Source organism: Fistularia commersonii, chromosome 30 (genome assembly GCF_037954325.1).
Source record: "Fistularia commersonii isolate RoL2024-O1a breed Wild chromosome 30, RoL_Fcom_v1.0, whole genome shotgun sequence".
NCBI classification, from domain to species: Eukaryota; Metazoa; Chordata; class Actinopteri; order Syngnathiformes; family Fistulariidae; genus Fistularia; species Fistularia commersonii.
In genome coordinates this window covers 8,744,358-8,756,824 of record NC_141313.1, presented here as the reverse complement: position 1 = coordinate 8,756,824, position 12,467 = coordinate 8,744,358, and the positions used below count along the sequence as shown (strand labels likewise).

At 46.0% G+C, this 12,467-nt stretch overlaps 2 protein-coding genes across 2 annotated transcripts in view; one reads left to right on the top strand and one right to left on the bottom strand.

The window, feature by feature from the left end:
* Positions 1 to 1,592: 1,592 nt before the first annotated feature.
* On the bottom strand, positions 1,593 to 4,315 carry LOC147216342 (transcription and mRNA export factor ENY2-2). The gene is made up of 5 exons (XM_086178258.1): positions 3,875 to 4,315; positions 3,706 to 3,798; positions 3,551 to 3,621; positions 3,400 to 3,474; positions 1,593 to 1,887 (listed from the first exon to the last, which is right to left on the bottom strand). Exons 2-5 carry the CDS (start codon positions 3,771 to 3,773, stop codon positions 1,811 to 1,813), a joined length of 291 nt encoding a protein of 96 aa, XP_086034384.1. The 5' UTR covers positions 3,774 to 3,798; positions 3,875 to 4,315; the 3' UTR covers positions 1,593 to 1,810.
* Positions 4,148 to 12,467, top strand: part of nudcd1 (NudC domain containing 1) — a 25,904-nt gene continuing 17,584 nt past the window's right edge. The window contains exons 1-5 of the mRNA XM_086178256.1: positions 4,148 to 4,403; positions 5,617 to 5,771; positions 7,729 to 7,911; positions 9,838 to 10,021; positions 11,329 to 11,517. Of these exons, the coding sequence (XP_086034382.1) occupies positions 4,289 to 4,403; positions 5,617 to 5,771; positions 7,729 to 7,911; positions 9,838 to 10,021; positions 11,329 to 11,517 (826 nt within the window). The 5' untranslated portion in view covers positions 4,148 to 4,288. The remainder of the gene's footprint in view (positions 4,404 to 5,616; positions 5,772 to 7,728; positions 7,912 to 9,837; positions 10,022 to 11,328; positions 11,518 to 12,467) is intronic.

Below are 12,467 nucleotides of genomic sequence, written 5' to 3'. Positions count from 1 at the left end.
ACACATTATTTTCTTATTATCACATTTTGTCGGTAATAATCACATGATGCTCATAAATACTTCAGAGATAAGTAAAGAAAACAAACAAACAAACATAGCATTCACACCCCTTAGTGGTGATAAGTGGCACCGGGTAAAAATAATTGATTTTATAGTAATGCACCCCCCCCCCTCGTCAACACAAGACAAATGTCTGCTGAAATGAAATGAAATGCAATTACAAAAATGTAATTCATTCTAGATTCATTACAAATCAACGGAAATATGGAGAGCCTTTTACTATTTTAATATTGCTGATTATGGCTTAAAAAAAGTACAAAAAAGTAATTTTTGTTTTTTTAATTGCATTACAAAAGATAAAGAACTTTAATCACAGTATTCTAATTTTCTGAGACAGTCCTGTATATATATATATATGAAGATTGGATAGATAGATTGCATATAAATGTCTATAAATAAATGAATATATAAATGCAAATATAAATCTAAAATCTTAATATATATTATGCACCAAAGTACCACTATCTATCTATCTATCTATCTATCTATCTATCTATCTATCTATCTGTTTTACTACATGCACTTTCTGCTCGGACCACTGGAGGCCAGCATCCCCCAGCCACGCCTGAAATCCGCGGGAATAGAAGTTATGAAAGGAGAAAAGTGGAAGTATGATAGGTTTTAGACGATGGAGAGAAAATAAGCAGAAATAGAAGTGCACATGAGCTCATCCATGAGGCATTGCAAGGTTAATCTCAGTTACAAAATCACATCATTTTGTGATTCTCTGCGGTGTGTTCCGTTTGCGCAACCGTGCGCGGCCTCGCACGACGTGTCAAGACGTGATCTCATGTTGAGGTGCAGCAATGATAATTGAACTTCTCATTGATAGGAACTCTTGTCTGCTCCACGAGCTTCCTGCGTCTTCCCTTTGTCTTCCACCAAATACTGTGTGCGTTCACTGCGGCGAGCGTGTGCAAACAGGCCACTGTTGTGTTACATAACGGACTCCATGCTGCGAAACCTACAGCTGTGTCGCCCGCGCACACTGTCACACCGCCCACACACACACACACACACACACACTCACACACACACACACACGGAACTCAAAAGTTCTAAACCTCCCATCACTGCCAGTGGTGCTGCCGGTGGCTGGGATCTGAATTCATGCGGGAGAAAAAAAAAAGGGCCCAGATGTTCCAGCGTAAGGACAAATTCTGTGGGCACATTCGAAGGGCGTCCAGCTCTTGAGGGTAAATTTAAAAATAAAAATGAAATTAAGTTTAAAAACCAGAAATGATACCTGGAGACCATCTCACAGAGATGACTTACATCCTGTCCGCCTTTACATGTGTTGTAAAAACTATTCTTATGTTAGAGCTGCCTTATTAAACTACTACCCGCCATTTTAACTGTTGCTATAAAATATAAATAAAGATTTAAACATAATTGTTATCCAAGCCAGGGCTACTAGAGGGTTCAAAAGGTTGTCATAGCAATGATCCGTGTTTTGGTCTTCCTAAACAGAGGAGATGGTACTGAGTGTCTGACAGGAAATAACAAGACCAGATTACCAAAATAGGTATGAGTTTATTTTTTTTCTTCTTCAAAAGTATTGCAAATCAATAACACACACATTCGCACTCACATGCACACACACGCTTGCACTCACACGCATATAATACAAAACAAATATAACACAAAAACATCACATTGCTTTGAACTGTAGTTGTGGGTCTTCTGTGGATTAAAAAAAAACACAATAAAAAACAAACAAACTAAAAAAAAGCAGAAGGATTGATTTTGTTCACAATGCGACGTGTTGGGCGAGAAAAGCTCGGATTCTCTGCAGCAGCTCTTTCTTCACACTGTCCGGTACCAGCACTGTGTGAGAGAACATGGGTGTTTTTTTTCGTTTTCCCCCCAAAAAACATCATAAAAATAACAACCACATAAATGACCCTCTTCCAAAGGGTCACTGATCAGCTGTCAATTGATAAATAGATCAATAGGTAGCATAAATGTCATCAGCATAGCAATTAACATATACACAGAATGTTGTCGTTATTGTCATCTGCATCCACTGCTACTTATTTCTTTTTAGGTTTTGGCTCATTTGACTGGTCGCCAGCCGAGCCCCTCAGCGTGTGCACGCCTTCCGCCTTCAACACCTCAAATTAAAGTATCGATTTTTGGCGCAGGTATTTTTTCAGACCTGATGGAGAAGACAGACAAAGGCGAGGCATCGAGACTGGGTGCAGACGCCTCGCAGCCTGGGAGGGGTTATTAAAGTGACCTTTTGAAAGAGCACTGTTTTGACTGCAGAGACAAAACACGCTCGCACGAGGCTTTTTATTTCAGAGGTCATCGGTCTTCTAAAGCAATGTTTCCCAACCACTGTGCCGCGGCACATTAGTGCGTCGTGACAGATCATCAGGTGTTTCATGGAAAAATGCCCACAATCACCTGATTACTCAAAAAAATTATTTATTCAATGCAAATAATGTGCCTTTGTACGTCTATCTATGTGGGCTGCATGCAGTAACAGGCAGAACAATGAAATGCTCTTCCACTAGGTGGCAACAGGTAGTGCATTAACCCGTGTATCTACCTGCTGCTGCTCAAATAGCTGCAAGTAGATACACCTGGTTGTTCTAGACATATTTATTTGGTGGAGTGCTGTGTGATTTTTCTGATGTAAAATATGTGCCATGGCTCAAAAAAGTTGGGAAACACTGTTTTAAATGGTGGTTTGGCAAAAAATTAAAGACAAAAAAAATTATTAAAGACAGGAATACATTTAAAACATTTTATTGCAGCAAACCAGAGGCACTATTCTTTAACTCGCTGTGCTTGGCGGTTTGATGACCGCCGTTATTAGTGATGGGAAACCAGGTTCTTTAGACTGACTCGAGTTTGTGTGAGTCAGTCACCAGATAGGATCAGGATTTTGACTTATTTGAGTCACTGAGTAAGTCAATCATTTTCTCTGTCAGGTGGCTACTCAGTCATTGAGTGTGTCCTTTGTTAAGTTACTGAGTGAGTCGTTTGTTTTGCAGGCAGGGAGGGCTGCCCTGAGTGCTGAGAATCTGCATTCACAGTTCATAGCAGGGAGGGAAAGAGAGGTGTGGGTTGAAGCAAGAGCGACTGCTCTGTCCATAGGGCTAATACAATTAATGTATATGTATTGTATGTATCTGTATGTCTTAATGCAAATGCAGAAGTAGGAGAAGTCATGCAACAGTGGTGGTTATCTCTTATTGCAGCTAGCTTGCCAGCAGTAGCAGGGACGGCATTGTGAACGAGTCAATACAAAGGACGACTCATGACTCTTGAGTCTGTAGAACTGACCGTTTTGAACGATTCGTCCACGACTCGAACATGACTGTTGTTTACCTCTGCCTTTAGGCGTGATTTCCGTGACCAGGTCCTCCACCGTGACGTGTTCCAGGCCCTTTTCCCGGATCACATCTAAACACGGGAGGCGACAGTTAACCGACACACACACACACACACACACACACACACACACACACACACACGTTACCTTTGCAGTGTGCTTTAAGCTGATCCTTCCACCCGCACTCCACCAGCTTCGCCCTGAGCAACTCTTTCAACCTGCGGCCACATATTTTCATAAACATCGGTGTTGCAGGGAGCCGTTAAAAGGGTGGGAATATCGGGTAAATATCGGTCGCTCACCGCTCCCGTTCCCCCATCTCTATCAGCTTCTGGTTTATGGCGGCCCTCATTTGGGAGTCTTTGCTCATGATCTGACAGAAAGTAGGTCCGGAACTACGACAGGGTCAGGGTGTTAGGAAATATTTCACAACGGATGAACGGTGTTTTTGAAAGCCGTGTTTCTTTTTACCTTTGTCGAGATGGATCAGCTGTGGAAGCCCGGAATCCCTTCAAAATAGTCGTCCGACTGGAAACAACACCGTATGCTTCAAGGTTCCGCCCTTGGTTTTACGCCTAACAAACTAACCTCCCGAGAAAACTGTTATTATCAGACACAGAAAACGCATAATAAATGTCGGGAGAAGTTTTCTGACGTAAGGGGTTGTATAGAGAACGAAGAAGAAGAAAAACTCAGCTTCCCATGAGTGTCTGGGCTAAAGTGGTCCGTCCCATAATAGCTTCCGTGTGCGGGAAGACAGGAAACGCGTGTCCCATCAGAGTCCCGCTCCGTGATCGTGTCCATCGTCAACCCTTTTGCGAGCACAGCTTTGCCTCCCAAACAACACGTCGAGGGTAAACCGCAGGTAGAGGCGGTCGGGAGAACATGGCTGACTCGAATTGTTCCCTCAAGGTCAACAGGGACCTACTGGACCCGAAATTCGAAAGTTACCGGTTGTCGCTGGACGCCATACCGACGTACACCGTGGAGCTTGACGCCGGTGAGAGGAACGACGTGAAAGCGTCTCTGATAAACCTCTTTTAATGGAAAAAGAAAGAAAGAACGAAAGAAACTAGCTCGCCTAATGTTTGCATAGCATACATAACCCAACATACTGCTATTTTAAGCGTCGCGCATCCGTTTAGCAGTGTTTCTTCAGGGTCACGTGGTTCCAGACTCACTTCCGTGATCCTGTGTTTACATGCTGGGAGCAGCTTGACCGTCAGCCTCGGCCCTGGGCTGCAGGTGCTGTTAGGATCGTTTTCATTTTACAAGAAATTGCTATGAATTCGATCAAAACATCAGCATTGCAGGCTGAGTTTTTCTGGAAAAATAAGTTGGACTCACAATATTTTCACAGTATTTGCAGCTGCTGATGTACGGGAGGGTGCATTGTAAATTTAGGCAACACAAACATTACTATTACAAACATTACCATTGTCAGTTGATGGATTATAAGATGGGGTCGGGGGGCAAATATCCAGATACTGGGACAATTATGAGAAAGAAAAGTAATCCATAAAATGACCAGAAATAGCTTGTTTTTAACTCCTCTGGCTGCTCCCTTTAGTGGTCGCCATAGCCAATCACCTGACTCCACCAGTCTCTCCTGTGCATCCTCTTCTCCCATTCACCAACTAACTCCATAACTCTCTTTCCCTCCATCCATAAATCTCTTCTCTGGTCTCTCTCTAGACCTCGTGCCTGGCAGTTCGAACCTCAGCATCCTTCTACCCCTTCATCCTTTAAACCGTCTCAGTCTTACTTTCTCTTCAGAATATCTAACATGTGCTGTCCCTCCCATGGACTCATTCCTGATCCTCTCCATCGTCCTCGCTCCCAAAGAGAACCTCGATGTCTTCATCTCACCTTCCTGTATTTTCGTCAATGCTACTATCTCTAAACTCGACAGAAATGGCTGCCTGAAGACATTTTGTTCATTAACACTAATTTTCTCTGCAAATCTATTGATTGTGTTCAAAATCGTGGCTTAAAAAAAGCGTGAAATCACAAAGTCAAAAGTTTTTGGTAACTTCCCGTTAGGAAATTATGATCTAGAAAAGCAATGCATTCGTAATCTTGGGTCATCATCCCCAAACATTTCAAACGTGTGTTTGATTATTGTGCAGGACTTCCCTGAGATGTAAATCTCGTCAGTCACTGTCCAGGATTTCTGTCTCATTGCTTGAATTCTCCTCCTCTCTGGACTGCAGCCGTGGAGGAGGTCAAGCTGCAGGACACCCAGTACACCCTGGAGCACATGCGAGCCTTCGGCATGTACAATTACCTGCACTTGGACCCGTGGTACGATGACAGCGTTTTGTTCATGGACCGCGAAGGACGCGTACTCGTCCTCACCGTTACCCTGGTAAGGACCCAGTTGTCTGTGCAGACATCTCAAAGTGACGCCTGCAATGTTTATAGTTAGGCGAGCGTCTCCGCGGGTACGAGGCAACCCCCGGGGAGTGGGATGAACACAGGGATGCTGCTACTTTTGACAGCCGTGTCCTTTAATGCCTGCAGAACACCAGCAGGTGGTGGCCAAATACCAATATTTACTCGTGTAAAAAGGGACGCAGCCAAATAGTCCTTCCTGGCAGAGATGAATTTATCCTAAAACTCACACTTTTAACAGAGGGTTCAGTCGCACCCCAATGTGCCCTCAGGCACCAGAGAACCTTCATACCGCTGCCTTTATTCCATGTACTTCAGACTAATGCCGGGTTGTATTTAATGTTATTTGTTAGTCATCGTGTGGTGGATTTTTTAAATAAGATTTTTAAAATGTTAGTTTATTTCAATTTATTTATGTTAAGCACTGAAATAGCATTTCATTATTTACCCCCTGCATATTTGTTTTAGTCAAGTCTAAATCTGCCATTGTTGCTTTTTAGAACACACTGTGCAACATCTAAATGTCAGATCAGTGTTTCTGTGTGACGTTGCCTGGGTTTAAAGATTAAGATTTCAATTGAGTTAGAAAAGAAGAACACACGCACATCCGCTGCCCAGTTGGGGATGAATGCCGGATCCAAAAAAAAAAGTTTGACTTAGTAGACTTTTGAAAAAAATTCCGCAACCCAAAAATGCTCCAAAAAGAAAGTATGATTTATTTTTAATGTAAGGCAAAACACTTATTCTCATATGCATGACGTTTCGAGCCAAAAATAGGCACTTTGTCAGATGCTTTCCGGAGATATGTGTGACACACATATCTTTTTTGAGCATTTTTCAGTATGCAGATTTTTTCAGAACTGTACTAAGACTGCAATTGTACCACTGTGTATAAAAGAGACAAAGCCATGTGACCTAAGCGTCATTCATATTTACATTACGTACGTAATTTCAAATATCGCCAAAAATCATCGCCTGCGTACCTCTCATGTGTGCTGCTTTGCCATGGTTGTTATGCAGTACATCCTCTAGTGGGCATTGCAGAGTAGAGAGCTGTTTCAGACAATAACAAACACGGTGACCATAAAAAGGGGCGGCACTGTAGACGCCGTCGGTCTGTGCAGATGTTAAATACATGGCGGCACGTGGCTACACTGAAGCCATGTTATCTTCTTCTATATGCCTTTCACCATTTATTCATAATTGAGCACACTGCAACACTACACCCTGTGGTCCCAGGTAGTATTGCCCCGTTTGCCGCAGTTTGGTCCCAGGAACATATAGAATGATGCGTCAAGTGAACTCGGATGATGGACAGAAGGCTAAACAAGCCCTTTCTTTTTTTTTGCGTCTGGTCTTGGCTGAGGCTCAATGGAAGGATCCAGAGTCATTACCAAAATTGGAGGGGGGAGGTGAAATCAGCACAATTAAATTGGGGCCGGTCGCCTTCTTTTTTATTCCCAAGACATCAGTGGCATAATTTCACGTCCTCTTAAGGGGAAAAAAGCCCAAATACTTGTTGCCAAAATTCTAATTACGATCGCCGCATGATGGTAATTGCCTCTGTGTACCCTCGGTACCCATTCTGCTGTGTTTAGCAGCAGATGAGCCGGAGAGGAGGATCTCAAAAGGCAAGACATCGACCAAATCCGCCTCGCCTGGCTCCATGGCAACACCAGCGGTCACCGTGCCATGGAACTTTTCCAGTGGCTTTTGCCTCAGACGCTGAGCAAATTGGCCCTCGTGTGGCTCAGCAGCCGTGTTTGGCAAGGTGACCCCATCCGTCCCCGAGGCCATGACATCAGTGTTCAGGGAGCGCGGCGTGTGTTTCCCATCCGTGACCAGTTAACAAAGACAATAACCTACCGGCTGATCGATATCTGGACAATCCGATGAGTCCTTTAAAAGGTGTGTTTCTGCTGCGAATCCAGGACACGGCCCTGGGGAAGCCCCGGGAGGTTTTCCGCATAACGGACGCCAGCCAGCGGGACGATCGCCTCTGCGCCTCCCTCAGTCTCACCTCGGCCACCTGGGCGTCCCTCAGCGACGGTGCCGGCAGACTCCACCTCCTCCGCACCGGCAAGAGGGGAGACAGCGCCCATACCAAGTGGGAGGTGCGTGAAATAACAACTTTTTTTTTCTTCTGGATCACAGTGTATTGGGTATAATGATATGTGGTAATGTCATGATTTATTAAATAATGACCTTTTCTTTTGACGACTATTGACAACCTGCGTGCCTCACGGCTTCGTTTTTTTTAAAAAATGATGAAGGCGGTTCCATCAAGGCCCTTCGATGTGCCGTCAACCTTTTGTTTGTGGCGCGCTGCCTGTTGTCGTCAAGCAATTAGGCTTCGTCGCCATTGCCTTGGGGAATTCGCAGTGCGCAACAATGAAAATTTGAGAACACAAGCAGTTGCCATTTTTTTTGGCCAAAGATTTGCTAAATGAGCTAAACGGCGGGAACCCTGTTCACCCGCCGCCCTCGCGTTATGTAATCTTCTGTTATCTGTCGCACAATGTCCTTTTTATGTAAATTGCCAGCTTAGTCACCAACCCAGCTGGCCTCCGTCCCTAATAGGCTTACAGCCCGCACCTTGGGAATTGGATTGCGGCGCCCGGGGTTGGGCGGGTCCAGATGACAAGTCTTGCTTTGGCGTTCCCGTCACTGTGGTCGCGGCCCGTCCCGGAGTTCGGAATGACGATTTCAGCGTATCGTGACATCTTGTGTGCTTGTCACAGGGTCGTAAATAGGATGTGTCTACGGAGACCAATCACAGTCGGGCTACCAAGAATCCCATCGCACTTCTCAACAAACACCCACAGCCGTTGATTTAGTTGGTCAAAATCTGCGTTTTTTTATAGCTGAGGAAACTGATTGGTGACCTTTGACCCTGGGATCCCCTTGCAGTAGCGTTCGTTAGCCCTTAAGAATGGATGAGGCCGTAAGCGTGACGTATTCTTTTGGGCTGGAGTGTGTGTGTGTGTGTGTGTGTGTGTGTGTGTGTGTGTGTGTGTGTGTGTGTGTGTGTGTGTGTGTGTGTGTGTGTGTGTGTGTGTGTGTGTGTGTGTGTGTGTGTGTGTGTGTGTGTGTGTGTGTGTGTGTGTGTGTGTGTGTGTGTGTGTGTGTGTATTTTAATTTCCCAATGACAAAAGGCTTAATTCACATAACAATCGCACAACCGGGGACAGGTGCCAGCAGCAGCGGTGGGCAGATTGATGGAAGTCAGCAGGGACGGGCTGCGATGAAGAGCAGTGATGAAGACATCGGAGATAGAAGGCGCCAGAGGGACGTCAGATATACATGAGACATGCTCAGTGTACAGGCGGTTTTATGAACTCCACTCTCAAAGCGGTTATTACCAGCGATTGTTGCGGTGAGGCACACCTGGCGTGGAAGTGCGAGCGGCGGGGCTGCGCAGAGGTGGGAAAAGAGAGAGAGGGATTGACGGCTGATTGGATGACAAATCGATTGGTTCAGTTTGAGCCTCTGCTTTTGGAGAGTAACGCGGGCATGGGATGGTGTGTGTGTATGGGTGTGTTGGGGAGGTAAGTCATGAAAAAACAGTTGCAATAAGACTGAAACAAAATGCATAGAGAATCAATTTAGGGGTGAGGATAACTGGAGGTGGAGAAAAAAGGAAGGTCAGGCTAAATAATACCCCCCCTGCTTAAACTTCACTTTTTAGCATTTAGACATTTCAATGAGGTACCCTGAATGGCTGATACGTGCAAATGAGAGGGTGAATGTTTTAGATCTCGATATGACATGAATGGGTTTCATGTCTATGAAACGGGATTGAGAGGCTGAATGTTTTCATGTTGTCTTGACTTGAAGCGGGTGGGCAATTGGGATGCCTAGACAGCTCTTGCGTCGGTTCCCATGGTGACCAGATAGATGTTCGTGGGATGATTGTCATAAATCAAAAAAAAAAAGATCATATTTTAATCATCGCCAGCCCCCATTCTCTTCAATGTTTCCAAGATTGTCAAATAAAGCAGTTTTAGATAAATAAGTGTCTGTGTATGCGTGTCCACCAGCCCTTGTTCAGCCAGGACCTGGGCGAGCCGTTCACCATCGTCCACAGCGCCTCCCACGTCCGTGCTGGGGTTCACGCCGTGGAGCTGCTGCTGCTCCGCGTCCAGAAAGACCCGCAAGAGACCAAAGGCAGCGGCTTCTCCGTGTCCCTGGAGTGGCTCACCGTGGGCGACACGGCGGGCCCAGGTGGGTGGCGTGGCGTCGAACCCGGATTCTCAATTTTCAAATCGCAAACAGCGTCCGGGCGAGATATCGGGGTAGAGATCGGCACACACTGAGGTGATTATCGTCCAGATGGGTTTTTCATTAAAGCCTCTGGCAGGGACAGGGATTCAGTCCGGGCGGGCTGCTGGGTTTCGGAGATTCAGCCCAAAGATGTCTGCTCGCCGTGGCTTTATCTTCACCTTGCTGGCGTCTGATTGTAGGTGATTGAGCACTTTGAGCGTGCTCATACAGGGATCTGTTATCACCCGAGAGACGTGACAGGCATCTCTGGCGTAGATGAAGGGTGTCCCAGAGTTCCCTCACGGCCCCAAACGAGGACAACATCCCACGTGCTCTGGCGCCCCCTCTTTGCTACGCTAACGTCTACCATATCGGCCCGCTTATTTCAAATCCTCCTATCCGTCGGCCCATCGGACGGCTCTGTCGATCTGTATGTCACACCCGTACATCTGATTGGCCTGATGTCTGTGCGGCTCTTGTCATTCTCAATGAATATCAGCCAATTTTGCACGCAGCTGAAATTCCAAGGGAAAAAACAAACTGTATTTGCTCCTGAAATGGAGAAGCGGTGGTGAAGGGTTCTAAAACACTCACACAAAAAGACAGATTGAAAGCCGCCTGCAGCAGGGAGGAGGCAGACACACCCCTCACCAGTCAGTACCAATGCCATACATTCATTCATTCATTCATTATGAATGAATGTGGGGAGGGAGTCTGTTCCGGCTGGCATACAACCATTCACCATCTTCTTCACTCATATATAGAGACAAACCATTCACCATTTCATTCATATGCCATATAGACATACAGCTATTCACTCCCATTCACATTAAATTGTCTGGGCAAATTGCACAGAAAGCCCCCCCACCTCCCCTGTCGGATTTAAACAAGGGACCGTCTTGCTATGACGTAGAATCCACCACCCATTCACTGTTTGGTCAGTCCGTTGAGTCACTGATCGTCACTCTGGTACTTATTTATTCATTTGTGAGCTGTCCCATTTAGCCCTGCACCGAGGGTCTGACATGGGGATGAGAGGCGGGGTTCAACCCGGGCCAGACGAACAACCGTTCGCTCTCCCCTTCAAGTCCACGGACCATTTAGAGCACTTCTTCTGTCTGGAAATTGCAAAACAAAGGTCAACGCTGACAGCCTATCCCGGAAGACCCTGGAGAAGCAGCATAATTAAATAGAGAAAATGTGGAATTTTGAGTCCAAATAAACAAGTAATCTTCACTTCTCTCGTGATTTCGGGGTCTGCCTTGCAGGTCAGGGGAAGAAGTACGAGGTGACGAAGAGGAGGGTGCTAAAGGGGAAGTCGGTGCCTCATTATGCAGCGGTGGCACCCAACGGGAAGGGGGTGATGGTGGCGTCGGAGAAACCCTTCGTCTTTACAGGCGTCGATGGCCGGCCTGTCGAGCACACCGAAGCGGAACCCATGGATGTGGAGAAGACAGGTGGGTGGGACACACACACACACACACACACACACACACACACACACACACACACACACACAGCACTCATGGGGCATCTTTAACTCTTCAAATGAAGAGAAAACAGCCTTAGACATTTTCCCCTGCCCTTTCTGTCGTATATGCATATGATATAATTATGAAAGGGTAAATGTTGAATGCCTCAGTATGTTGGTTAATGAGTGACTGACTGGTTGAAGGCCTCGAAGTGAAGGTTCCACAGCAAAGCCGCACGTTCAATGAATGGGCGCGAACAAATCTATCGATAAAAGCCAGCTGGAATTTTAAATGTCTTACTTCCCCCGAGTGGACTGGAGCCATATTGCTTTGGTCTGTAATGTTTCTGGTACCATATGCTATCGTGCTAATATCGTGCTAGCTTCTGTTGAGTGAAAGTTGGCCAAAGGGTCCCAGGTACTTCTTTGGGGGGAAGGGAGGCATCTTCAGACCACTTGGCTCTGACTCACTGGTGACGACGCCAACCCGTCTCCAAACACATCCAAAACCACAGATATTACCAAAGAAAATACTCAAGAATCTTTTTAATTCTAACAGACAGTCCATATAAGCCAATCATAATCAGTGTTGAGAGACAATCAGATATCAAAACTATCATGGTAAGAAAAAGTGACGATGAGGCGGCGTCGCTCCCTCACACACACGTGCACGTCACTTCCCAACACCATCCCGGGATCGCATCCAGTGCTCTTCCTTGCCAGGATTCTCCCGAGTGTTGCGCAGTAAATGGAGTATCTGGCGTTCTGTCCCGCCTGGCGCCACATATGAGGAAGAACTGGCATGGAGCCTTTTGGCGACAGCAGAGCCATTCTGTGTGTGTGTGTGTGTGCGTGTGTGTATTTGCGTGAGACCCTCCTGTGACCCTGTCCCTGTTTACATCACTCAAGTAATGTGTACATGTCTACATCATCGCT

Bases quoted from the DNA above. Each gene is read 5' to 3' on its own strand.
- LOC147216342 (XM_086178258.1), bottom strand. From the start codon at position 3,773: ATGAGCAAAGACTCCCAAATGAGGGCCGCCATAAACCAGAAGCTGATA. The intron at 3,622-3,705 runs GTGAGCGACCGA...ATGTGGCCGCAG, and splicing joins GAGATGGGGGAACGGGAGCG to GTTGAAAGAGTTGCTCAGGG. The intron at 3,475-3,550 runs GTAACGTGTGTG...TCCCGTGTTTAG, and splicing joins GCTTAAAGCACACTGCAAAG to ATGTGATCCGGGAAAAGGGC.